This window comes from Telmatherina bonti (genome assembly GCF_933228915.1).
Source record: "Telmatherina bonti genome assembly, chromosome: 14".
Lineage (NCBI taxonomy): Eukaryota > Metazoa > Chordata > Actinopteri > Atheriniformes > Telmatherinidae > Telmatherina > Telmatherina bonti.
Window position 1 is genome coordinate 7985373 of NC_136612.1, and position 27137 is coordinate 8012509.

Sequence of the window (27137 nt, forward strand, 5' to 3'; positions counted from 1 at the left end):
GACAGCTCGCGCCAGTCCACGTCAACACGGGAGGGAGAGACACGGCGGCAGACATGGAGTCCACGTCCCCGGTAGGCTTGATGAGCGCGTGGCGTCCGGTGTGGGGGGGGGCTTTCCATCTCCTCACGGGGGGGATCCGTCGGGGGTGGGCCGGTGGCGGGCGGGGGGCAGCAGATGATCCATAACTGGTTCTATTGATCCTCTGGACGGATTTGACGTTGTTTACCTGCTCACGCGCAGGCCGGGCTGCTCTGATAGGTTCCCCCCCCCCCGCCCAACCTGTGTGCGCCGCAGGGTCACAACTTCTCCGGCTCTGAACTCCACGCAACGTGTCTCCCTGCGCGTGGGAAGGGTTCGGTACTGACCGCACGCGGGGATCCACGCACCCGTCCTGCACGGACCGGCTGGGAGGAGCAGGGAGGTCCCGGGAGGTCCTCCTGTGTTCAGCTGAAATGTAGTGACGTGTACAGCAGGGTAGGTGCCACGTCCACGGATCCTCGCGCTCTGCTGGTCCACGTCGCGCACCGCTCTCCCCGCGTCTCTTCTGTCTGCTTCCAGCTCGTTAAAACCTCCATTTGCTGCAAGTTTCACCGCAGCAGAAAGTTTTCATGTCGCTGCTGGTAGAAACATCACAACATGCTTCTACTGGTTTTTATTCCAGGTTGGTGAGTTTTATTATATCTGATGTTGTTTTATTCTACTATTTATTCTATTAATGTCCGGGTCAAACGTTTGTTCATATGATTAAACTAAAGTTTAGGACTTTGTGCAACATTTAAATAAAAGCAGAATTTCATCAGAATTTATTTAAAATAGAAGATAAACAACATGTTGGATGATGAAAGGAGACATTTTATTATCTGATGGAAAATATGAGCTGATTGAGAGTCTGATGCAACAACATGTCTGTAGAGCTGGAACAGGAGCATAGTGTGTCGGAGTTACTGGTTTAACTGGGACCAGGTCAGTCACATGACTGGTTTAACTGGGACCAGGTCAGTCACATGACTGGTTTAACTGGGACCAGGTCAGTCACATGACTGGTTTAACTGGGACCAGGTCAGTAACATGACTGGTTTAACTGGCGACAGGTCGGTCACATGACTGGTTTAACTGGCGACAGGTCAGTCACATGACTGGTTTAACTGGGACCACGTCAGTCACATGACTGGTTTAACTGGCAACAGGTCAGTCACATGACTGGTTTCACTGGCAACAGGTCAGTCACATGACTGGTTTAACTGGCAACAGGTCAGTAACATGACTGGTTTAACTGGGACCAGGTCAGTCACATGACTGGTTTAACTGGGACCAGGTCAGTCACATGACTGGTTTAACTGGGACCAGGTCAGTCACATGACTGGTTTAACTGGGACCAGGTCAGTCACGTGACTGGTTTAACTGGCGACAGGTCGGTCACATGACTGGTTTAACTGGCGACAGGTCGGTCACATGACTGGTTTAACTGGCGACAGGTCAGTCACATGACTGGTTTAACTGGCGACAGCCCGGTCACGTGACTGGTTTAACTGGCGACAGCCCGGTCACATGACTGGTTTAACTGGCGACAGGTCAGTCACATGACTGGTTTAACTGGCGACAGGTCAGTCACATGACTGGTTTAACTGGCGACAGGTCAGTCACATGACTGGTTTAACTGGCGACAGGTCAGTCACATGACTGGTTTAACTGGCGACAGCCCGGTCACATGACTGGTTTAACTGGCGACAGGTCAGTCACATGACTGGTTTAACTGGGACCACGTCAGTCACATGACTGGTTTCACTGGCAACAGGTCAGTCACATGACTGGTTTAACTGGGAACAGGTCAGTCACATGACTGGTTTAACTGGGAACAGGTCAGTCACATGACTGGTTTAACTGGGAACAGGTCGGTCACATGACTGGTTTAACTGGCGACAGGTCGGTCACATGACTGGTTTAACTGGCGACAGGTCGGTCACATGACTGGTTTAACTGGGACCATGTCAGTCACATGACTGGTTTAACTGGGACCATGTCAGTCACATGACTGGTTTAACTGGCAACAGGTCAGTCACATGACTGGTTTAACTGGCAACAGGTCAGTCACGTGACTGGTTTAACTGGCGACAGGTCGGTGGTCAAGTGACTGGTTTAACTGGCGACAGGTCAGTGGTCAAGTGACTGGTTTAACTGGCGACAGGTCAGTCACATGACTGGTTTAACTGGCGACAGGTCAGTCACATGACTGGTTTAACTGGCGACAGGTCAGTCACGTGACTGGTTTAACTGGCGACAGGTCAGTGGTCACGTGACTGGTTTAACTGGCGACAGGTCAGTGGTCACGTGACTGGTTTAACTGACGACAGGTCGGTCACATGACTGGTTTAACTGACGACAGGTCGGTCACATGACTGGTTTAACTGGCGACAGCCCGGTCACATGACTGGTTTAACTGGGACCACGTCAGTCACATGACTGGTTTAACTGGCAACAGGTCAGTCACATGACTGGTTTAACTGGCAACAGGTCAGTCACATGACTGGTTTAACTGGCAACAGGTCAGTCACATGACTGGTTTAACTGGCAACAGGTCAGTCACATGACTGGTTTAACTGGCAACAGGTCAGTCACATGACTGGTTTAACTGGCGACAGCCCGGTCACATGACTGGTTTAACTGGCGACAGGTCGGTGGTCACATGACTGGTTTAACTGGCGACAGGTCGGTGGTCACGTGACTGGTTTAACTGGTGACAGGTCAGTGGTCACGTGACTGGTTTAACTGGTGACAGGTCAGTGGTCACGTGACTGGTTTAACTGGCGACAGGTCAGTGGTCACGTGACTGGTTTAACTGACGACAGGTCGGTCACATGACTGGTTTAACTGGCGACAGCCCGGTCACATGACTGGTTTAACTGGGACCACGTCAGTCACATGACTGGTTTAACTGGCAACAGGTCAGTCACGTGACTGGTTTAACTGGCAACAGGTTGGTGGTCACGTGACTGGTTTAACTGGCGACAGGTTGGTGGTCACGTGACTGGTTTAACTGGCGACAGGTCAGTCACATGACTGGTTTAACTGGCGACAGCCCAGTCACATGACTGGTTTAACTGGCGACAGCCCGGTCACGTGACTGGTTTAACTGGCGACAGCCCAGTCACATGACTGGTTTAACTGGCGACAGGTCAGTCACATGACTGGTTTAACTGGGACCAGGTCAGTCACATGACTGGTTTAACTGGCGACAGGTCAGTCACATGACTGGTTTAACTGGGACCACGTCAGTCACATGACTGGTTTAACTGGCGACAGGTCAGTCACATGACTGGTTTAACTGGCGACAGGTCAGTCACATGACTGGTTTAACTGGCGACAGGTCAGTCACATGACTGGTTTAACTGGCGACAGGTCGGTGGTCACGTAACTGGTTTAACTGGCGACAGGTCGGTCACATGACTGGTTTAACTGGCGACAGGTCAGTCACATGACTGGTTTAACTGGGACCACGTCAGTCACGTGACTGGTTTAACTGGCAACAGGTCAGTCACGTGACTGGTTTAACTGGCAACAGGTCAGTCACGTGACTGGTTTAACTGGCAACAGGTCAGTCACGTGACTGGTTTAACTGGCGACAGGTCAGTCACGTGACTGGTTTAACTGGCGACAGGTCAGTCACGTGACTGGTTTAACTGGCGACAGGTCAGTCACGTGACTGGTTTAACTGGCGACAGGTCAGTCACATGACTGGTTTAACTGGCGACAGGTCAGTCACATGACTGGTTTAACTGGCGACAGGTCAGTCACATGACTGGTTTAACTGGCAACAGGTCAGTCACATGACTGGTTTAACTGGGAACAGGTCAGTCACATGACTGGTTTAACTGGGAACAGGTCAGTCACATGACTGGTTTAACTGGCGACATGTCGGTCACATGACTGGTTTAACTGGCGACAGGTCGGTCACATGACTGGTTTAACTGGCAACAGGTCGGTCACATGACTGGTTTAACTGGCGACAGGTCAGTCACATGACTGGTTTAACTGGGACCACGTCAGTCACGTGACTGGTTTAACTGGCAACAGGTCAGTCACGTGACTGGTTTAACTGGCAACAGGTCAGTCACGTGACTGGTTTAACTGGCAACAGGTCAGTCACATGACTGGTTTAACTGGCAACAGGTCAGTCACATGACTGGTTTAACTGGCAACAGGTCAGTCACATGACTGGTTTAACTGGGAACAGGTCAGTCACATGACTGGTTTAACTGGGAACAGGTCAGTCACATGACTGGTTTAACTGGGAACAGGTCAGTCACATGACTGGTTTAACTGGGAACAGGTCAGTCACATGACTGGTTTAACTGGCGACAGGTCGGTCACATGACTGGTTTAACTGGCGACAGGTCGGTCACATGACTGGTTTAACTGGCGACAGGTCGGTCACATGACTGGTTTAACTGGCGACAGGTCGGTCACATGACTGGTTTAACTGGCGACAGGTCGGTCACATGACTGGTTTAACTGGCGACAGCCCGGTCACATGACTGGATTAACTGGCGACAGCCCGGTCACATGACTGGTTTAACTGGCGACAGGTTGGTGGTCACATGACTGGTTAACTTGGCGACAGGTCGGTGACTGGACTGTTAACTGGCGACAGTCCGGTGGTCACGTGACTGGTTTAACTGGCGACAGGTGCCGGTCACGTGACTGGTTTAACTGGCGACAGGACTGGTTTAACTGGCGACAGCCCGGTCACGTGACTGGTTTTAACTGGCGACAGCCCCGGTCACGTGACTGGTTTAACTGGCGACAGCCGGTGGTCACGTGACTGGTTTAACTGGCGACAGCCCGGTGGTCACGTGACTGGTTTAACTGGCGACAGCTCGGTGGTCACGTGACTGGTTTAACTGGCGACAGCTCGGTGGTCACGTGACTGGTTTAACTGGCGACAGGTCGGTGGTCACGTGACTGGTTTAACTGGCGACAGGTCGGTGGTCACGTGACTGGTTTAACTGGCGACAGGTCGGTGGTCACGTGACTGGTTTAACTGGCGACAGGTCGGTGGTCACGTGACTGGTTTAACTGGCGACAGGTCGGTGGTCACGTGACTGGTTTAACTGGCGACAGGTCGGTGGTCACGTGACTGGTTTAACTGGCGACAGGTCGGTCACATGACTGGTTTAACTGGCGACAGGTCGGTGGTCACATGACTGGTTTAACTGGCGACAGGTCAGTCACATGACTGGCTATAAAAGGAGCATTTCAGAGAGGCAGAGTCTCTCAGAGGGAAAGATGGACAGAACTTCACCAGTCTGAGACAAACTGGATCTAAATATTCAGAAAAACGTTCCTCAGACTTTGAAGATCGTCCATGGACAGTAGGGATCCTCAGTCCAGGTCCTGTAGGACCGGTGTCCTGCAGGTTTTCCAAGCGTCCCAGCTGCAGCACGCCTGATTCAGATCAATGTGTGTTTAACAGATGTATGCCGCGCTTGTCTGAGTCGGGTGTGTTTCAGCAGGAACACCAGGAAAACCTGCAGGACACTGGGCATCGAGGACCAGGATTGTGGATCCCTGATCATCTACACATCTACACCAGGAGTAGACAACTCCGGTGCTCGAGGGCCACAGTCCTGCTAATGTTAGGAGCAGGACTCTGCTTCAACACACACCACACACACATCAGACCTAATCAGCAGAGCTTGGCATCAAACTCTGCACCAGTCTGCTGATCAGCCATTGATTTGAATCAGGTGTGTTGCAGCAGGGAAACTCCTAACATTTGCAGGACTGTGGGACTCGAGGACCGGAGCTGCCTTCCCCTGTTCTACAGATTCAGAGAATCAGAAGAAATCTCTGTATGCCGGGACAAGGCTGGATGCTGGTGATGTTCTGCATCAGACATGATTCTCTACTGGAAACCAGTGCATGGACCCTTGAAGCTTCCAGAAACCAGTGTGAACCCAGTTCAGGCTGAAATCCACACATGCAGGTGAAAGCTCCATCATATGTGAAGAGGATCCAGAAACACGCCGTCTTCTCTGGACCAAAGCTCATTTAAAATGTTCTGAAACCTGGATGAAGATGTGGAATAGTTTGTGGACAGCATGGACGGCGTGTCCTGCAGACTAAAGAGGAGAGGGAGCATCCAGCTTGTTATCAGCCTGCATCTCTGATGGGATGGGGTTGCATTAGTGCCGATGGCGTGGGCAGCTTCCACATCTGGGAAGCTCCATCAATGCTGAAACATCTGCTCCCATCCAGACAACGTCTCTTTCAGGGAAGACCTTCCACCATGCTGGACCACATCCTGATGGTGGAACAGGAGAACTGGTCTGCTGCAGTCCAGAATCCCAGTCGGCTCATATTGTCCATCAAACATGATATTTCTTTTTCATTAGCTGAAGCGCTGTTTATGGGAATCAAGTATGAGCTTTTACTTCTACAGAGTCCGTTTGGGCCGGTTGTAGACCAAGCCATGTTGCATCGCCTCGTGTTTCCTGCGTGGTCAGGTGGGCTGAACTCACCTGGTCACAGTTTGGGGCTTCACTGCCTGCTGGCTGCTTTGGACCTCTGGTCTCCGTCTGATTTTACTTTTTATACAGAAAGTCAGAAACTTTTCTTTAAACCAAACTAAATCTAACTTCATGCCACCGTCTGCTCGCTTCCATCAACTCATGTCAGGAAAGCCTGGAAAAAAGCTGCTGGTTTTCTTTCACTGTGCTTCCTCCTTTTGAAGTGTGTGTGTGTGTGTGTGTGTGTGTGTGTGTGTGTGTGTGTGTGTGTGTGTGTGTGTGTGTGTGTGTGTGTGTGTGTGTGTGTGTGTGTGTGTGTGTGTGTGTGTGAGAATTTGCTTCAGTTGTTTATAAATAACTCATGATTTCTGTTTAAAGTAACAATATTAAATAAGGCTGACTATCGATCCAGATTTCAAGAATCGATTCTGAGAATTTAGAATTGATTATCACAACTAGTTCTGATTTGTTCTGGTCTAATCTGGTTGTAGGTCAGTATTAAAAGTTTTTTGTTTAATTACATGACTGTGTTGTGATATGCAGCATGTTAATACTAATGACGTTCAACAACAAATTAATGAAGTATTAGAAGTTAAAGATGGTTGTAAGGAGTGGTCCCCTTCCCAGAATGTGGATATAACTGCCTTCACAGACATGATGTGGGCAGAATTATCAGATCCAGGGCAGTCGTGGAGTGTGTTGTCACACTCCTGTAAGACTCACATGTATGCCCTCCCTCGCTGCTGGCTGATGTTTAATTTTCACATTTTCTTTTACCGACTGGTCTATGTTTGGAAAGAGTTCTTCAGAGAGACGTCTGTGAGACGTCATAGTCCGGTTCCGCTACTTTCATTCGCCGCCTGAAGCCCTCATTTTCAACAACGTAAGATATAGGGGTGGGAAAATCGAATCGAAAAATCGGAAGTCGGGATTTTTTTCTTCACAATTTTAAAATCGATTTTTTTTTTTTTGTTAAATCTTTTCTTTTTTTTTTTTTTCAAATAAAATTAATCCACTATAAAATGTGTCATTTTCATTGGTTTTATTGATATTTACTCGTCTTCTTGGGCATTATAGCAGCAGAATGATGATCTGGCTACTGTGTTGTTTTTTCCTAACTGAATTCAAGAAAAATTACAAACAAAAAGAAGTTTAATAAAAAAAAAATTTGTTTTTAATTACAAAAATGATCAATATTGAAGAATTTTGAGAAACGCAATTTAAATTGAATCAGCACCCAAAAAATCGGAATCGAATCAGGAGAAAACCATATCGTCACAGGCCGAGTAATATATACTTGCAAATGAAGCCTGCAATCGCATCAGTTGTTATGAGAGAACGTGCAGAATTAGCTGGTAGTCTGAAAGTTTGCGTGAGTTTCATCTGTTGCGGTGGACGACTTGGACATGAGATCCTGGTGGTGTCCCAACATGTAGTTCTTCAGGTTTGTCGTATTTCTGCAAAACTTCACCTCCGTTTGGCATGTCTTGCAAATCACTTTGCTTTTGTCGAGTTCATCTTTCTGTTGGTCTTTTCTGAATCTGAAATGTTTCCAGGTCTCAGCATTAAACGTTTCGGGCGTTTTCAAAGCGGGACTTGGCTAACCGTGCTAGTGCGTGACGCCATGTTCACTGTTTTAGTCGTCACATGTAGCGCACATGCGAAAATTCAATGAGGCGGCAAAAAGGTTAATGTTCACCTGGGAAAATTTTCTTGAAAAAAAAATTGATCTTTGCACTAATGAATTGATCTTTAGGAATTAATATGGAAATTGATTCAGAATTGCTGAATCGATCTTTTCAATACACTTTTAATAAAGCTGGGGTAGTTAATGTTGGGGAGCTAGCAGGACCCTGTCTTGGCTCCTCCCCTGACTTGACCCCTCCCCTGACCTGACCCCTCCCCCTGACTTGGCTCCTCCCCCTCTGGTTCTGCTCCTTGCGTGATCCGAGGCTTTTTTATTCGTAGCTTTTTCCACCAACAATTTTCTCTTTCTCGGCTGTTTAGCAGGAGGAGGAAAATAAACCGAGCCGGGTCGGGAAATCCTTCCTGCATTTTCTCAGCCATGTTTGCCTTCCGAGTTTCTTCTTCACTACTTTGTATTTTCATCCTAACGCTGTTTATATGCAGGGTGTGGCTATCAGGTATGTTCTGCTGGAGGGGGAGGAAGGGAGCCGGGAGAAGAAGCTTAGGAAATATAAGAAATGAACAACTCCATTTGGGTCACAACATTTGGATTGGTCAGAGTTTTTACAGATTTACAGTAAACTGAGGGGTCTAACTATATTTCTTATTGATCATGATAATAGAATGTATAGACTACTATCAGGACGAGGAACCGCTTCACCCAGAGGAACATGTCTCTGAGGAACATACTGTAGCTTTAACGTGTCAGGAGACGCTCTGGGCTGCAGATTGCAGCCAGCAGGTTGATGATCTGATGAATCCTCCAAACAAGCAGCCAGAAAATTTTCCTTGAACACTTTCATCCTCTCGTTCAGTGTTTCTGGTCCTGCATCTGCTCTGGTTTGATTTCCCAGATGTTCAGATGGGATCGTTTCTGAGGAGAAGCCGTCAGGCTGCCGTGAGACATTATTTATTATCTGTGACAGGAAGGCAGAATGAAAACAACTTTATTCCAGATGTAGTCCGACTCTTTATGAAGCTGATTTTCATCCAACCTGTCAGAAAGCCGAAGCTTTAACTCGGACGTAGAACCAAACTGGAGAGGAAATTCTCTCGTTTCAGCTGAGATCAGTTAAAATCGTTTTTCTTGTTTGTTTCATTAATTATTTCATTCAGTAACAGATTTCATGTTTTTATGCCGTAGAGCGATAAGCCGGCGTTGATCGTAGATGGTCAGAGATCAGAGGAGGAAACGTTACACACACACACACACACACACACACACACACACAGAGCTGCTGAGCTGGAAAGTTCAGTAACGTCATCATCATCCTCCTCTTCCTCCTCGATGTGGTTCTACTGGACTGAGCACGCTCTGAGTTTCTGGTCCAAGTTCTGTGATACACTCTGACTGTGAATCTCTGCTGGTCAGTGCATAACAGAACTTTGTCCCGGCCCTTACTTCTCCACACAGACAACCGCGTGATGCGCGTGCTGCTGGACATGCGCGTGCTGCTGGACATGCGCGTGCTGCTGGACATGCGCGTGCTGCTGGACATGCGTGTGCTGCTGGACACGCGTGTGCTGCTGGACATGCTGAAAGATCAGAAAGCTGCAGAACGTTTGCAGAGCTGCAGCTCTGAGCTTTTATGTGGATAAAAATCCGGTGAGACCGTCTGAAATGTGATCTGTGTGTCGTTGCAGGATCCTTCTCTCTACACGGTCAAAGCGCTTTTTATTCTCGACAACGATGGAAACAGACTCGTGTCCAAGGTAAGTTTTATCTCCCTGCAAACAGTCATTTTGCTCTGCATGGCATAAAATTCAGATGTTTTCATTACCATGATCCCATGTATAACGTGTTTTCAGTACCATGGTCCCGTGTATAACGTGTTTTCAGTACCATGATCCCGTGTATAACGTGTTTTCAGTACCATGATCCCGTGTATAACGTGTTTTCAGTACCATGGTCCCGTGTATAACGTGTTTTCAGTACCATGGTCCCGTGTATAACGTGTTTTCAGTACCATGGTCCCGTGTATAACGTGTTTTCAGTACCATGATCCCGTGTATAACGTGTTTTCAGTACCATGGTCCCGTGTATAACGTGTTTTCAGTAGCATGATCCCGTGTATAACGTGTTTTCAGTACCATGGTCCCGTGTATAACCTGTTTTCAGTACCATGGTCCCGTGTATAACGTGTTTTCAGTACCATGGTCCCGTGTATAACGTGTTTTCAGTACCATGATCCCGTGTATAACGTGTTTTCAGTAGCATGATCCCGTGTATAACGTGTTTTCAGTAGCATGATCCCGTGTATAACGTGTTTTCAGTAGCATGATCCCGTGTATAACGTGTTTTCAGTAGCATGATCCCGTGTATAACGTGTTTTCAGTAGCATGATCCCGTGTATAACGTGTTTTCAGTACCATGGTCCCGTGTATAACGTGTTTTCAGTAGCATGATCCCGTGTATAACGTGTTTTCAGTACCATGGTCCCGTGTATAACGTGTTTTCAGTAGCATGGTCCCGTGTATAACGTGTTTTCAGTACCATGGTCCCGTGTATAACGTGTTTTCAGTAGCATGATCCCGTGTATAACGTGTTTTCAGTACCATGGTCCCGTGTATAACGTGTTTTCAGTAGCATGGTCCCGTGTATAACGTGTTTTCAGTAGCATGGTCCCGTGTATAACGTGTTTTCAGTACCATGGTCCCGTGTATAACGTGTTTTCAGTACCATGGTCCCGTGTATAACGTGTTTTCAGTAGCATGGTCCCGTGTATAACGTGTTTTCAGTACCATGGTCCCGTGTATAACGTGTTTTCAGTACCATGGTCCCGTGTATAACGTGTTTTCAGTAGCATGGTCCCGTGTATAACGTGTTTTCAGTACCATGGTCCCGTGTATAACGTGTTTTCAGTACCATGGTCCCGTGTATAACGTGTTTTCAGTACCATGGTCCCGTGTATAACGTGTTTTCAGTAGCATGATCCCGTGTATAACGTGTTTTCAGTACCATGGTCCCGTGTATAACGTGTTTTCAGTAGCATGATCCCGTGTTTAATGTGACTTCAGTAGCATGATCCCGTGTTTAATGTGTTTTCAGTCCCATGGTCCCGTGTATAACGTGTTTTCAGTAGCATGGTCCCGTGTTTAATGTGTTTTCAGTAGCATGATCCCGTGTTTAATGTGTTTTCAGTACCATGGTCCCGTGTATAACGTGTTTTCAGTAGCATGATCCCGTGTTTAATGTGTTTTCAGTACCATGGTCCCGTGTATAACGTGTTTTCAGTACCATGGTCCCGTGTATAACGTGTTTTCAGTAGCATGATCCCGTGTATAACGTGTTTTCAGTACCATGGTCCCGTGTATAACGTGTTTTCAGTAGCATGATCCCGTGTTTAATGTGACTTCAGTAGCATGATCCCGTGTTTAATGTGTTTTCAGTAGCATGATCCCGTGTATAACGTGTTTTCAGTACCATGGTCCCATGTATAACGTGTTTTCAGTAGCATGATCCCGTGTTTAATGTGACGTCAGTAGCATGATCCCGTGTTTAATGTGTTTTCAGTACCATGGTCCCGTGTATAACGTGTTTTCAGTAGCATGATCCCGTGTATAACGTTTTTCAGTAGCATGGTCCCGTGTATAACGTGTTTTCAGTAGCATGATCCCGTGTTTAATGTGTTTTCAGTAGCATGATCCCGTGTTTAATGTGTTTTCAGTAGCATGATCCCATGTATAACGTGTTTTCAGTACCATGATCTTGTGCTTAACATGTTTTCAGTAGAATGATCCCGTGTTTAATGTGTTTTCAGTACTATGATCCAAAGCTTTACCCCTCCATGAAGGAGCAGAAGATCTTTGAGACCAAAGTGTTCAACAAAACTTACAAAGCAGACAGTAAGTTCTTCTTTCTGTTGTGTCTTTCTATGTGTCCTGCAGCCCCCCGCCCATTCCATCCAGTCCTACCTGTTCCACCCCCCACCTTGCCCCTGTCTCATCCCACCCCCCCGCTGTATTGTATGAACGCTCACACACATCTCCAGTGTCAGCTCAGCCTGAAGCAGTTTTTCCACCAGTCTGTGTGGAACCAGACCTGGATCTGTCTGAGGATCCGGCTCAAACCTGGAGCCGAAACCTGATCTAGACCTGCTTCTGCTTCCTGGAGGATTCACACGGCTGACACCTGATCTGTGGCTGGCTTCTTCTCACCCACCCCTCCTTTTGTTCTAAATTCCTCCTTGATTCCTCCTGTCCTGCACTTCTCCTCTCCCCCTTTTTATCCGATATCCCTGCTCCTCTTGCTCCTCCTCCTGCTCCTCCTCCTGCTCCTACTGCTGCCGTCTTGGTTCCTCTACTTCTGCATTTCTCCCCCGAAGTTTCTAGCGTCAGATTTCTTTTCCCTGCTTCACCTCCTGCCCCTCCTCTCATCTCTCATCTTCCTCCTTACTTGTTTACAGTTATGAGACTTAAAAGTTCTTTTTCTTCTCAGGTTTTTCACACCAGGTATAAAATTATCATTATATCTTCGTCATGCCAAAAATTCAACATATCTGTATCTGAAAAATGTACAAAATTTCAAATAAATTTCATTGTTTTAGAGAAAATATTTTTATTTTTAATATATTTCTAAACTTTTACAGAAATTTATCATTGTAATTTCTCTCAAAGATTTTTATTTTATTTTAATTCCATTTTATTTGATCAGCTTCACAAGTCCATCCTTACTTCATCACAGCCAGAAGGTGCTGATCAGTCCAGTAAATACAGTAAACCGATGGTGGTTCAAGTTCATTCAGGTGCGTTAACATGAGGAGGAGTTTCCGAGGAGGAAAGACATCAGAAATTATATTTGAGAAGCAGCTGGTTTTCTACATCAGTCTGGGAAAGTTATCAGGTCCAACCTATCTGGAGTCCATCTTGCTGCAGAGAAGAAGATTATTCCCACTTATAAACATTCCAGATGGCTGCTCATCTTCCCAGGAAGGACATCTCAATAGGTTCAGAAGAAAAAAACAAAAACAAAAAACAATCTCCATCCCAGACTCTCCAGGTCTGTTAGCATGTTACATGTTAAAGTTCATGACAGTCCAGTTAGAAAATGACAGAGCCAGTATGACTTGTTGGGATGGTTGCAGGAGAAAGACACAACATGGCAGCATGGTGCTGGTTGGCAAAGGTGCATCTGAACAAGGCAACGTACATCTGATGTCCTCTGGACAGACCAGACTGATGTGTACATGTTCGGTTAGAATGAGCTGAAAAGATGTCAACTAAAACACAATCATGTGAACTGTTTTCTCCTGATCGGTGTAGATGAGATAGCTTTCCTGGAGGGGATGACCATCGTCTATAAAAGCAGCATAGATCTCTTCTTCTATGTGGTGGGAAGTGCTCAAGAAAATGAGGTAAGAGTCATTCTGAATTTCCTTTTCTACAGAGAAACAGCAATAAGCTGTAAATGAGGCTGACCTGAGGTTAAATTGTAATTATATTAAAAAATCTTTTGGCAGTTCAGTGTGAAAATAAAACCAGAATAAAGCTGCATTAAACTCATGAACCATTCTCCCATTTGGGAGGTGGGTTGTTTTCTGTTAATATGTAAAATCACTAATTCATACATAAAACTGGACAGATATGATCTCTGATGATAATCCTCATGAGAACCTTCGCTGCAGATAGATCAGATGAAGACTTTTCAGAACGTCAGGAATTACAGTCGTCCAGTCTGGAAGGAACAAATCCATGGACAAGTTATCCAGCATCATTCTGAGACATGATGTCTCTCATTCTGGGGATATTACGCTTGTGGAAGAATGTGGTTCTCGAAACCTGCTTTATATGTTATTTAAATTGACAAAAAAAAAATCTTAACAAACTTCATTACATATGTAACATGAATAAAAGTAATTAAACAATTAGAAAACCATTCCATGCTTTTACATGGGAGTTTTAATTCCTGTTTAATTCTGAATAAAAGTTAATTCTGCTTTAAAGTGATGAAAAACAACCATGTAAACACTTAATTTCTAATGCAGATTTTTATTCGGAATTAAACTTAATCCCGATGTAAGTGTCTGGTTTATTTGCGTTTTATTTCCAAACTATTTAATTCCTCTGTCATGTAAACCTTCATTCTGAATTATTATTTTCATGTAAACTCGTAGGAGAATACGTTAATTCCAAAATATTTAATTCCGAATTATTAATTCAGTATTAAAAAAACATCATGTAACCGTACCCATTGTGTGATCTGCCATCATTAGCTCAAATAATGACAGTCAGAATTTATTTAGATGTTAATATTTGCGTACGTGGCCAGTGTTATCCTTGTTCCATGTTAGCCATGTTGAATCTTAGCCCTGCCTGCATGTTTAGTAGTGTTGCATGTTAGCCGTGCTGTACATTAGCCATATCTGAATGGTAGTCATATCTGCATATTAGCCTTTTTGCCTGTTAGCCATACCTGCATCTTAGCAATAATGCATATTAACCTTCCCCACATGTAAGCCAAACTGTGCATTAGCAATGGTGTGCATTAGCCATATCTGCATGGTAACAATATCTGCATGTTAGCCATAACAGCCATATGTTTGTGTTGGACTTGCTGCGTGTCAGCCATGCTGCATGTAAACCATCCCTATCTGTTAGCCATCCTTCTTATTAGACATGTGGTATTATAGCCATAACAGCCATATGTTTGTGTTGGACTTGCTACATGTCAGCTATGCTGCATGTAAACCATCCCTATCTGTTAGTCATTCTTCTTATTAGACATGCTGTATTACAGCCATAACAGCCATATCTGCATGTTAGCCATGCTACATCTTAAGGTTGTTGAACGCTAGCCTTACAACATCTTTGCTATATTTTTGTGTTAGCCATATCTGCATGTTAGCCATGCTGCGTGTCAGTCATATCATTCACAGGTTTTAGCCTTGTTGCATGCTACCCTTACTACATGTTAGTCCCATCTGGTAAAGGCCATATCTGCACCTTGGCATAGCTGCATGGTAGCAATATCTGCCATATCATGTGTGTTAGCATTGTGACTTGTGACAAGACTTATCTGTTAGCAGGGATAACAATAAGATGTGACTGTGTTTTAGCCATATAATGTTAGCTTTGCTACATGTTACCAATAGCTTGTTTTATAAGTTGGTATATGTTACCTTTACATCTATGCCTTTATTGATTTTTGGATCTTTTTTTTTTTTTCTGGCTAGCTGATGCTGATGGCAGTACTCAACTGTCTGTTTGACTCTCTCAGTCACATCCTCAGGTATGTTTCTTTATGGAATTTTTTTTTTTTTAAAGTTATAGGAGTTGAAATATTACTAATTTTTTTTTTTTTTTTATGTGCCAACAAAAAAGAAGATGAATTCTGATTAGCTTCTCCAGACATCAGTTCTAACAGAGATTCATAATTCTAGCTGTGCCTCTTAGGGACATCGTGAGTGGAAAACGTGGAAAACCAGATGTATAAAGAGGAAAAACAATGAAAACCAGATGTGAAACCAGAAAACCCTGATATAAAACAAGAAATACCAGATGTAAAACAAGTAAAACCATCTGTAGAACCAGGAAAACCAGATGTATAACAAGGAAAACCAGTTTTAAAATCAGGAAAACTGGGTGTGAAGCAAGGAAAACCAGCTGTGAAGCAAGGAAAACTAGGTGTAAAACAAGGAAAACCATATGTATAACCAGGAAAACCACATGTAAAACAAGGGAAACAAATCAGGTGAATACCAAGTGATCTAATAAATGCAAAAATTCAGTCCTGTCAAGAGGTGTTTGCATAGGCCTCGCTGTGTCATGTGAATGTTCCCCTCTGCAGCCGTAATGGCCAAACAATGGTTGATGTGGTTGCTATAGGAACTGGTAAAGATGTAGTCCAGGCTGTGAGACAGTGTGCATTTGTGTTGTTAAAAAGTAATTGTAATGGGACAGTGCTGAATGTAAATGGGAAGCTGCTGTTATCTCAGTGAGATATTTCAGTCTTTAAACCTTTGAATGGGATTTTGAATTTTTGAATGCATTGCAGCATTTACAAGCTAAAGCAAACATTCACTTTGGAAAGATTGAAATGCACTAAGTAAGTCTTTGTAATTAGATGTAAAAATCTGCAAGAAGTTTCATTTCCCATTTAAAACTTAGCAAACAACAGAAATTTATGGTTCACATTGAATTTTAATTGTAGTGGTGTAGCAATAGGCTTTGCAGAAATGCGGTTGGCTGGTTAAAACGGTTAAGAGAAAGGAAAACAAGAACAAAACTGAAAGTGACTGATGATACCTCAGATATAAAGAACAGAAAACAGCATGGAGGAAGTGAGCCACAAACTACTTCATGCAAATCTTCAAATTCTGGTCTCAAGTGGTTCTCATCCTCCTGGAGCATGACATTCCTCCTGTAAGCTCCCGTTGGTCCACGTTGGTCCACGTTGGTCCACGTTGGTCCACGTTGGTCCATGTTTGTCCACGTTGGTCCATGTTTGTCCACGTTGGAGTCCACGTTGGAGTCCACGTTGGAGTCCACGTTGGAGTCCACGTTGGAGTCCACGTTGGTCCACGTTGGAGTCCACGTTGGTCCACGTTGGTCCACGTTGGTCCACGTTGGTCCACGTTGGAGTCCACGTTGGTCCATGTTTGTCCACGTTGGAGTCCACGTTGGTCCAAGTTGATCCATGTAAATAACAATCTATTGATCAGCATTAATCATTCATTCATTTTCTAAATCGCGTAGTCAAACTGAGGGTCGCAGGAAAGCTGGAGTCTATCCCAGCAACCATCAGGGGAGACGTAGGTCGCCAGTCGATCACACAGCTCTGCAGGCGCTTGGTTAGTTAGGCAGGCAATCGCAAATTGCACCAGACACACAAATGATCGTTTAAATGTGTAGGCAGGTAAGTGCCTGTTAATCTAACGCAATCAATATTGCTGTGTTTGTGCTGCAGGAAGAACGTGGAGCGGAGGTCTTTACTGGACAACATGGACGGGGTCTTCCTGGTGTTTGATGAAATCATTGATGGAGGGTAAGATGAACGAATTCATGCATCTTCTGCTTGCAGTGAGTGCAGGTTAACCTGCTAGTTAACTACGTTTTCTGATGGAAACTCACCGTTTCTGGTGATGCTACATGATCATTTCTTCATGTTAGACTCTAGCAGAGCTACAACACCTAGAAGTCTGCTGTCCTGAAACATCAAATTAAAACTCACACACCTGCAGTTTTCTTCAGAGATTAACAACATAGTTTTATTTCATTTTCATTTACCTTGATTTTACTTGTTTATTTGTATTTTATTTGGAAATAAAAACTCATATTTTTTTATCAATAAAATACAAAAAAAGAAAAAAATGTCACAAATAATCCTAGTCCTGCTTGTGTAGAAGTCCTACCTGATTGGTGCTTTAACCTGTTGCCAGGGTGATTCTGGAGAGTGACCCCCAGCAGGTCCTTCAGAAGGTCAACTACAGGGTAAGTTGATCGGACGATCAATCCCTCTTTCATATCAGTGAATCTTTAAAACGATGAGAAAAGAGCTTTTCCTGCTCCTCTTACCTGCCTCACCTCTGTCTCCTCCTTTGGCCGCCAGCTTCTGTCAGAGCCGGCCTATGGCTTCGTCCTGTTTGATTACATCACCGGTAACCTAGAAGCTCAGACAGACAGGAGCCAGCTGCTGTAGACAGGGTGAGAGAGGGAGACAGGTGGGGGTGGACTAGGTGAGACGGATGCATGGTGAGTGAGCATGCAGACTAATGCTTCCTTCACGAGCAACGACCACGCCACAACCGTGTCAGCTTACAGTGATGTAAAGAGGTTTAAGGAAGGTGGGTGTGGAGTGGACGTTTGGGACGACGATGTAGTGAGACCATCAGGGAGACTTAGGATGGGGGGGGGGGGGGCGCCGTCTTGGATCCTCAGGAAACCAGTTTATGGAATCCCTCCCCCACAGATGGAGCCTGTGAGAGCAGGATTAAAGGAAAATGAACAAGGGAGGTACAGAAGCAGCAGAAGAATGGAAGACAAAGGAAAATAGGACAATGGTTGATGGAAGCAAGAAGACAAAAGTAAAAGGGGGGTAAGGGATGCGGAGGAGGGATGGAGAGATGAGGAGGGAAAATGGAAGGCTGGACAAAAAGACTGCAAACTGAGGTAATAGGAAGACAGAATAGTTCATGTCAAGCTGGGACGGGAAAGAGGGAGACCAACTGGAAGTTTAAGAAGTGCAGAAAGTATAAAATACTTGCCAGGTGATTAGAAGCGTGGTCGAGGTGTGGTCCAGACCTTGTTGAGGTGTGGTGGAGGCATGGTTGAGGTTAGCCCTGTAACCAGCCCCCCAGCATGGTTCAACCCCCCGCAGCAGCCTGATCAGCTGTTTACCTGTGGTTAACGTTGTCAGGTCGAAGCATGTGACCTTGTTCTAACACATCTGACCAGGTGATTCCTGGGTTTAACTTGTCTCTCTCCGAGACATCATAATGTTTTTTTCTCTTTTCCAGGTGGATGAAAACCCATTATCAGAACAAAGCGTGACCCAGGTAAACACACACACACACACACAGAGTAAAAACACGGAGACAACATGTCAAAAAATCATCTGTTACATCGGCTGTACTGTTCAACAAGCACTCTGATCATAAAGCACAGACCTGGAACCAGCTGCTCTTCCTGTCTGTAATGGTTTCCAGTTCAGGTAACCAGACATAAGGCTAGTTTCACACCTGCAGGTTTCCACTAAACACCTGAATGACCTGCAGCAGGAACCTGAGCTCCAACTGGTTCAGGACCAGAGAAGTTTATTGTTACAGAAATAATCAGATAATTCTGCATTAATTAATTCCCATCCCGTATAAAATCACATGGAGTGTAGTTTCTGTTGTAACGTGGAAGGACGTGCAGAACACGTGGAGGATGTTATTCTGCAGACAATATCTGTGGAACTAACACAGCGGCTGTCAGGAACGAGACAGAAGCTTCGCTGCAGCAGTTTAACTTCAGCCTGAAGTCGTTTCCATGTAAATCTCTGCCGTGTAGAACAAAATAATCCAAATGACCGGGATTTCTGTCAGAAAAACTCATGAAAAAGCTACCTGGACCTCCACCTGGACCTCGGTCCCCTACCTGGACCTCTGCCTGGTCCCCTACCTGGACCTCTACCTGGTCCCCTACCTGGACCTCTACCTGGACCTCCACCTGGACCTCGGTCCCCTACCTGGACCTCTGCCTGGTCCCCTACCTGGACCTCTGCCTGGTCCCCTACCTGGACCTCTACCTGGTCCCCTACCTGGACCTCTGCCTGGTCCCCTACTTGGACCTCTGCCTGGTCCCCTACCTGGACCTCTGCCTGGTCCCCTACCTGGACCTCTACCTGGTCCCCTACCTGGACCTCTACCTAGTCCCCTACCTGGTCCCCTACCTGGACCTCTGCCTGGACCTCTACCTGGTCCCCTACCTGGACCTCTGCCTGGTCCCCTACCTGGACCTCTACCTGGTCCCCTACCTGGACCTCTACCTGGTCCCCTACCTGGACCTCTACCTAGTCCCCTACCTGGTCCCCTACCTGGACCTCTGCCTGGACCTCTGCCTGGTCCCCTACCTGGACCTCTGCCTGGTCCCCTACCTGGACCTCTACCTGGTCCCCTACCTGGACCTCTACCTAGTCCCCTACCTGGTCCCCTACCTGGTCCCCTGCCTGGACCTCTGCCTGGTCCCCTACCTGGACCTCTACCTAGTCCCCTACCTGGTCCCCTACCTGGACCTCTGCCTGGACCTCTACCTGGTCCCCTACCTGGACCTCTGCCTGGTCCCCTACCTGGACCTCTACCTGGACCTCTATCTGGTCCTCTACCTGGTCCCCTACCTTGGACCTCTATCTGGTCCTCTGCCTGGTCCCCTACCTGGTCCTCTACCTAGTCCTGGACCTCTACCCGGTCCCCTACCTAGACCTCTACCTGGTCCCTTACCTGGTCCTCTACCTGGACCTCTACCCGGTCCCCTACCTAGACCTCTACCTGGTCCCCTACCTGGACCTCTATCTGGTCCTCTACCTGGACCTCTACCTGGTCCCCTACCTGGACCTCTACCTGGACCTCTACCTGGTCCCTTACCTGGTCCTCTACCTGGACCTCTACCCGGACCTCTACCCGGACCTCTACCCGGTCCCCTACCTGGACCTCTACCTGGAGCTCTATCTGGTCCTCTACCTGGACCTCTACCTGGTCCCCTACCTGGACCTCTACCTGGTCCCCTACCTGGACCTCTACCCGGTCCCCTACCTGGACCTCTATCCGGTCCCCTACCTGGACCTCTACCTGGTCTCCTACCTGGACCTCTACCTGGTCTCCTACCTGGACCCCTACCTGGTCCCCTACCTGGACCTCTACCTAGTCCTCTACCTGGTCCCTTACCTGGACCTCCAACTGGTCCCCTACCTGGTCCTCTACCTAGTCCTGGACTTCTACCCGGTCCCCTACCTAGACCTCTACCTGGTCCCCTACCTGGACCTCTATCTGGTCCTCTACCTGGTCCCTTACCTGGACGTCTATCTGGTCCTCTACCGGGTACCCTACCTGGACCTCTACCTAGTCCTCTACCTGGTCCCCTACCTGGACCTCTTCCTGGTCCTCTACCTGGTCCCTTACCTGGACCTCTTCCTGGACCTCTACCCGGTCCCCTACCTAGACCTCTACCTGGTCCCTTACCTGGTCCTCTACCTGGACCTCTACCCGGTCCCCTACCTAGACCTCTACCTGGTCCCCTACCTAGACCTCTACCTGGTCCCCTACCTAGTCCTCTACCTGGTCCCCTACCTGGTCCTCTACCTGGACCTCCACCTGGTCCCCTACCTAGACCTCTACCTGGTCCCCTACCTAGACCTCTACCTGGTCCCCTACCTAGACCTCTACCTGGTCCCCTACCTAGACCTCTACCGGGTCCCCTACCTGGACCTCTACCGGGTCCCCTACCTAGACCTCTACCCGGTCCCCTACCTAGTCCCCTACCTAGTCCCCTACCTAGTCCTCTACCCGGTCCCCTACCCGGTCCCCTACCTGGTCCCCTACCTGGTCCCCTACCTGGACCTCTACCCGGTCCCCTACCTAGACCTCTACCCGGTCCCCTACCTAGACCTCTACCTGGTCCTCTATCTGGTCCTCTACCTGGACCTCTACCCGGTTCCCCACCTGGACCTCTACCCGGTTCCCCACCTGGACCTCTACCCGGTTCCCCACCTGGACCTCTACGTGGTCCCCTACCGGGACCTCTACCGGGACCTCTACCTGGACCTCTGCCTGGACCTCTACCCGGTCCTCTACCTAGTCCTCTACCTGGTCCTCTACCTAGTCCTCTACCTGGTCCCCTACCTGGTCCTCTACCTGGTCCTCTATCTGGTCCCCTACCTGGACCGCTACCTAGTCCTCTACCTGGACCTCTACCTGGTCCCCTACCTGGACCTCTATCTGGTCCTCTACCTGGTCCCCTACCTGGACCTCTATCTGGTCCTCTGCCTGGTCCCCTACCTGGACCTCTACCTAGTCCTCTACCCGGTCCCCTACCTGGACCTCTACCTGGTCCTCTACCCAGTCCCCCACCTGGACCTCTACGTGGTCCCCTACCTAGTCCTCTACTTGGTCCACTCTGAGAGACGTAGGATGTAGAACCTGTTGAGGTGTTCCAGTGAATCTTCTTATGAATGTGGACTGGACCTCAACAGAAGCTGTATCAGGATGAGGTCTTAATGGGTTTGTAGTGGGAATGCTTCAGATGGCCACAGAGAAAGTTTTCACATGTAACCCTCAGCTGCTTGTTTATACGCGGTACATCAATGTTGATGTTCCTGAAACGATGGTTGATAGCTGTCTGACCACGGTAGCTTGTTTCCATGCCAACAGATTACCAGCATGAGTGGCTAAAACAACTTGTCTTGCTGATCATGACTAAGATGCATGTGTTGCTTCTAACCACTTTGTGTATTTTCTGCATGTGTGACTGTGTAACTCACTGTGTTTTTGCTTTAACCCCGACAGCAGCTAACAGAGAAACTGGCACTGACCACTAATGTAAGTTTCTACTAACGAGGTTCTTCACATCTGTTCTGCTTCATGTTCCACACCTCCGCATTAAAGTCTCACACATCGGTCATACACACCCAGCTAACCAACCACCTCACACAGTTTTCAGTAGACTAGCTGCAGACGCCGGCTGCAGACTACAAATACAAGTACGTTCCTTTATTGGGGACATTTTTGTTCTCTTTGGCCGCCGCTCTGGACACTGGTTACTAATAATTTTTAGGGTCCGAGCCATACGAAGTATGGCAAGGCCCTATTGTTTTCCAAATGTTTATTCTATATTATTCTTCTCAGCACAACTCGGCCATTTTTGACCCCCTTAGCCCCCGTGAAAAGTTGTGAAACTTGGCACACACCTCAGTCCCGGCGAAAATAGCAATATTCTAGGGTCCGCATGCACGCCAATTCAAAAATGCCTCGACGGCGCCCCCTAGAAACGCCAAAAATGGCCCCTAGAATGGGGTCAAAAAAGTTTAGTTTGACGTAGGACAACGAAATTCGGTACACGTCTACCAGGTGAAGACGACTAAAAAAGTCAATGAAACACGTGTTGTCATGGCAACAGGCTGTCCGCCATCTTGGCGTTTGCGGCCATTTTTTTTGCCCGTTTTTGTCAATTTGGGCGCATCGTATTTGAACGAACTAGTCTGAGGCGATTCATGCTATTGGCTCCACATTCACCATGGCGCTTCGTGACAAGATGGAGACAAAAAGTTATTCAAATCTTTTTGATAGGAGAAAGCGTGTTACCGTGGCAACCCATGGAAAAAAGCGTTCTCGCCATGAAACACTGTTCACTCATATCTACTCAGAAACACATCCGATGTGCACCAAAATTAAAATAATTCATATTTGGTAGGTCCTTAACGCATTGTAATTTGTATTGGGGGGGGGGGGCGGGGGGGGGCACATTTTGGGGGGGACCCCTAGGGGCCCGATCGTCTGCTTTGACCTACAGCTACGAAATTCGGCACACATGTGTAGCACCCCAAGACGAGCAAAAAACTAAATTGACCACATGTTACCATGGCAACGGGGTGTCCGCCATCTTGGCGTTTATGCCCTTTTTATCACTTTAAGCGCATCGTATTTAAACGAACTAGTCTGAGGGGATTCATGCCATTGGCTCCATACTCAGCAGGAAGCTTCGTGACAAGATGAGGACCAAAAGTTATTCAAATCTTTCTGATAGGAGAAAGCGTGTTACCGTGGCAACCCATGGAAAAATGCGTTCTCGCCATGAAACACGGTTTGCTTATATCTCTGCAGAAATGCATCCGATCGGAACCAAAATTCCAATAATTCATATTTGGTAGGTCCTTAACGCATTGTAATATGTATTGTGGGGGGGGCACATTTTGGGGGGGCTCCCAGGGGCCCGATCGTCTACTTTGAGCTAGGGCTACGAAATTCGGCACACATGTGTATCAACCCTAGACAAGCATAAAACTCAATTAAGCACCTGTTACCATGGCAACGGTGTGTCCGCCATCTTGAAAAAAATCCTCCTCGCCATGAAACACAGTTTACTCATATCTTCGCAGAAATAGATCCGATCTGCACCAAAGTGGAAAGCATTCATTTTTGGTAGGTCCTTAACATATTTTAATATGTATTGTGGGGGTGGCACATCTTGGGGGGGGGGGGCCCTAGGGGCCCGATCGTCTACTTTGACGTAGGGCTATGAAATTCGGTACACATGTGTAACAACCCAAGGCGAGTAAAAAAGTGCATTGACCACCTGTTACCATGGCAACGGGGTGTCCTCCATCTTGGCGTTTATGCCCATTTAGTACTGTATGTGCATTGTTTTTTAACAAACTAGTTTTGGATTCATGCCTTTTACTTCACATCCACCCGGAAGCTTCGTGGCGAGTTCGGGTGGAGGGTTCAGCATGAGGTGAGGACCCGATGGATGCCACTTGCGGCTTTAATTCAGCTTATTATTGGACTAAAACAGCCTCTCCCCCAAGCTGCTGTAAAAATATTGAACATTAGAAATGTCTGAAACTATTTTTGGTCAGATGGTTCAACTAACTTTAGTCCTAATCTGAACGGCCAAATATGTATTTTAGCCCATTAAATAATCATGAAATAACTAGATATGTGTTTTATGAGAAAACAATCATAAAATGTGCTATTTCCCATAAAAGGTGTTTAATTTTTTTTACTATTCATAAAAAACCTCCCAATATCTCATTTACTGCCTCGCTGTTTTAAAAGTAGTGCAATGGAGTCCGATTGGCATTTAAAGGGCGGAAATGGTTTGAATTGAAGACTTTTTCCTCCTGTCCCGACCACACAGGGTGTTAAACTGAACTGACATGCAATGGTTTAATATAAATGCATTCATTTTCTTTAGATAAAATGTTTACGTGTAGTTTCTCAGAGTGAACGAAGAGGTGTGCTGCTTCCGTCTCTGAAGTACGGTGATCAGCTTTAACAGCTTAAAGCCTCGGTTCTGCATGTCTCCGCCACGGGACAGGCAGGATCTTCCTCCTCTGTAAACGCTTACATACCACTCTGATCCCTGCTGATGTTTCAGGCCTAGACACATCACATAAACACATGTAGGAATGTGGATGAATATCCTGCGCCACCTGCTGTCTGAATGTGGAAGAATGTTCCAACTGATGATGAGGAGACGTATAGAGATGGAAGAATCCAGTCATTTCATATTTAAAGCTGCAGAAACTGTTCTGACAGTCTTATAGACTCTCCACCTCGCTGTCATCTGACTCTACAAACTTCCAGTCATGTAGAACCTGGACTGGTCTGGTCTGATGGTTTCCAGTATGGAGGCTGAATGTGGGCTCAGCCTGCCCTCTGCTGTCTGAACACAGAAATGCTACAGTGACGTTATGCCTCAATCACTTCAACTTTATTCATAATTATAGAAAAACTAAATAAATACAGTAAAAACAACAAAAAGACTGGAATAAAATACAGTAAAGCTAAACAATTAAGTAAATGTACAACAGTAGTAACTAAAAATAAATGTTCCATAAAGGAAATAAAATATAAATAATAAAAATGGTCAAAGTGATTTGTAGCAAAAATAATACTAATAATAAGAATAATAGAAAGTTTTTACATCTTTCTATGTAAAAACTGGACATTTTTAACCCTTTTATGCATAAAACCATGTTTGTGATAAAAAAAAAAAAGACAATTATACAGCTTTTTTATATATTTAATAAAATAAGTATTTTATTCAGGTATTAGACCAAAATAAGATTTTTTTTTTTTTAAAGTGTTTATAAAATTTTAGGTGGTTGAAGCTGCTTTTATTATAAATATGTAAAAATTGACGGGATGGAGATGTTCAAAGTTGTGTGAAGAACATCTGTACATCTGCCAGCTCTGGTTTTATTTACTGGTTTCATTACCAGTTAGTTACATGCTGGCGTGTCTTCTCTCCTGCTCCTCAGGTTCTGCAGTCGGCCAAGGAGCAGATCAAATGGTCCATCCTGAAGTAAGCTGGAAGGAAAGCAGCTGGGGTGTCTGAACATGTCATGTCCCTGAAGGAAGGTGGTCACGTGACTGTCGTCTGCCAACTAACCAGTTCAAGGGATTTTCTGAGTGGTAGCGTTTAGTTTGGATAATTAATGTAATTAATTTATTTAGGAGTAAATGTGTGGCGATGTAATTTAACTGCGTGTCAAAGGGAAGAAGAGGTGACTGGAGTTTACAGAAGAACGGTCCGTCCAGCCCCTGCCAGACTTTCCCACCAGTCGCATCCTGAACGTTGAAACTCGTTTCTGAGAGTTGATTGGTCAGTTTCAGATCGTGTGATCATCTGAACCGTGTCACATGACCAACTCCATCTGCTCTCAGCCCAGGTCGAAGAATAAAAGCATGTTTTTCATTGTTTTTTCTGTCTCTGTCATCAGTCACGTGATGTAAAAATGCAGATGTTGCTGCTAAAGTTACACAACATGTTTAATGTCTATTTTACATGAAGAATTGGATATTGTTACTACTCACTAAATGTTTATTTTAAAAACATGGAAAAAACCCAAAGATTAATTTGTACATATATATGGATTTAAACAAACTGAAATTTAAGCTCTGCTGTTTGTGACACTGATAATAAATGTATTTCTTGGCTTGTGTCTTATTTATTTTTATTTCTACTTTTGATTAATATTTATCTGAGAAAATGTGGGAAGAACAAAAAATAGAATTTATCTTCCCTCTGAGCCAATCAGAAAGCAGAACTGCGTGGCCCTGCTGAATATTAATGAGCAGCTTTGAGCCAGAGGCAGGGCCAGTGCTGTGATTGGTGAAAGACCAGTGACATCATTGATGACGTGCGCTGGTCTGTCAGCCAATGATTCGTTTTAGATGAAATTCCCAGTAATCTGATTGGCTGGAGCCACAAACTGCTGAAAACCATTGTAGTCCACATGAAAGTAAAAATGTTCCATTTACAGGGACTAATTTATTTATCCTTTATAATACATAATATTGTCATCAAATAAAACAGAACTGTGATAAAACATGATTGATTTAATCTGATTCTGAAGTAAAGTTCAATAAGTTTTTTGTTCATTTATGTAAAATAAAGAATTTTTTTTTTTTTTTTTTTAAATGAAATACCAGATGTTTTCGTGTTTAGTCACAACAACGACAAAACCAAGAAACCTCTGCTGTGGAGGTTTTCCTTCCTGGTTCTGGTTCTGATGAAGGTTTTCCTTCCTGGTTCTGATCCTGATGGAGGTTTTCCTTCCTGGTTCTGGTTCTGATGGAGGTTTTCCTCCTGGTTCTGGTTCTGGTCCTGATGGAGGTTTTCCTTCCTGGTTCTGGTTCTGATGGAGGTTTTCTATCCTGGTTCTGATGGAGGTTTTACTTCCTGGTTCTGGTCCTGATGGAGGTTTTCCTTCCTGGTTCTGGTCCAGATGGAGGTTTTCCTTCCTGG

General features: G+C 45.9%; 1 protein-coding gene across 2 annotated transcripts; it reads left to right on the plus strand.

The window, feature by feature from the left end:
* On the plus strand, positions 1-26326 carry copz2 (COPI coat complex subunit zeta 2). 2 transcript variants are annotated; one of them, XM_079252175.1, is made up of 10 exons: positions 1-71; positions 9837-9905; positions 11954-12038; positions 13455-13546; positions 15365-15420; positions 17098-17175; positions 17570-17621; positions 17740-17834; positions 18647-18685; positions 25648-26326. In XM_079252175.1, the coding sequence occupies exons 1-8, from the start codon at positions 54-56 to the stop codon at positions 17827-17829; spliced, it is 540 nt and encodes a 179-aa protein (XP_079108301.1). In that variant the 5' UTR covers positions 1-53; the 3' UTR covers positions 17830-17834; positions 18647-18685; positions 25648-26326. The 2 variants fall into 2 exon arrangements, with proteins under 2 accessions (XP_079108301.1, XP_079108302.1); XM_079252176.1 differs by lacking the exon at positions 17740-17834.
* The last annotated feature ends 811 nt before the right edge of the window (positions 26327-27137 follow it).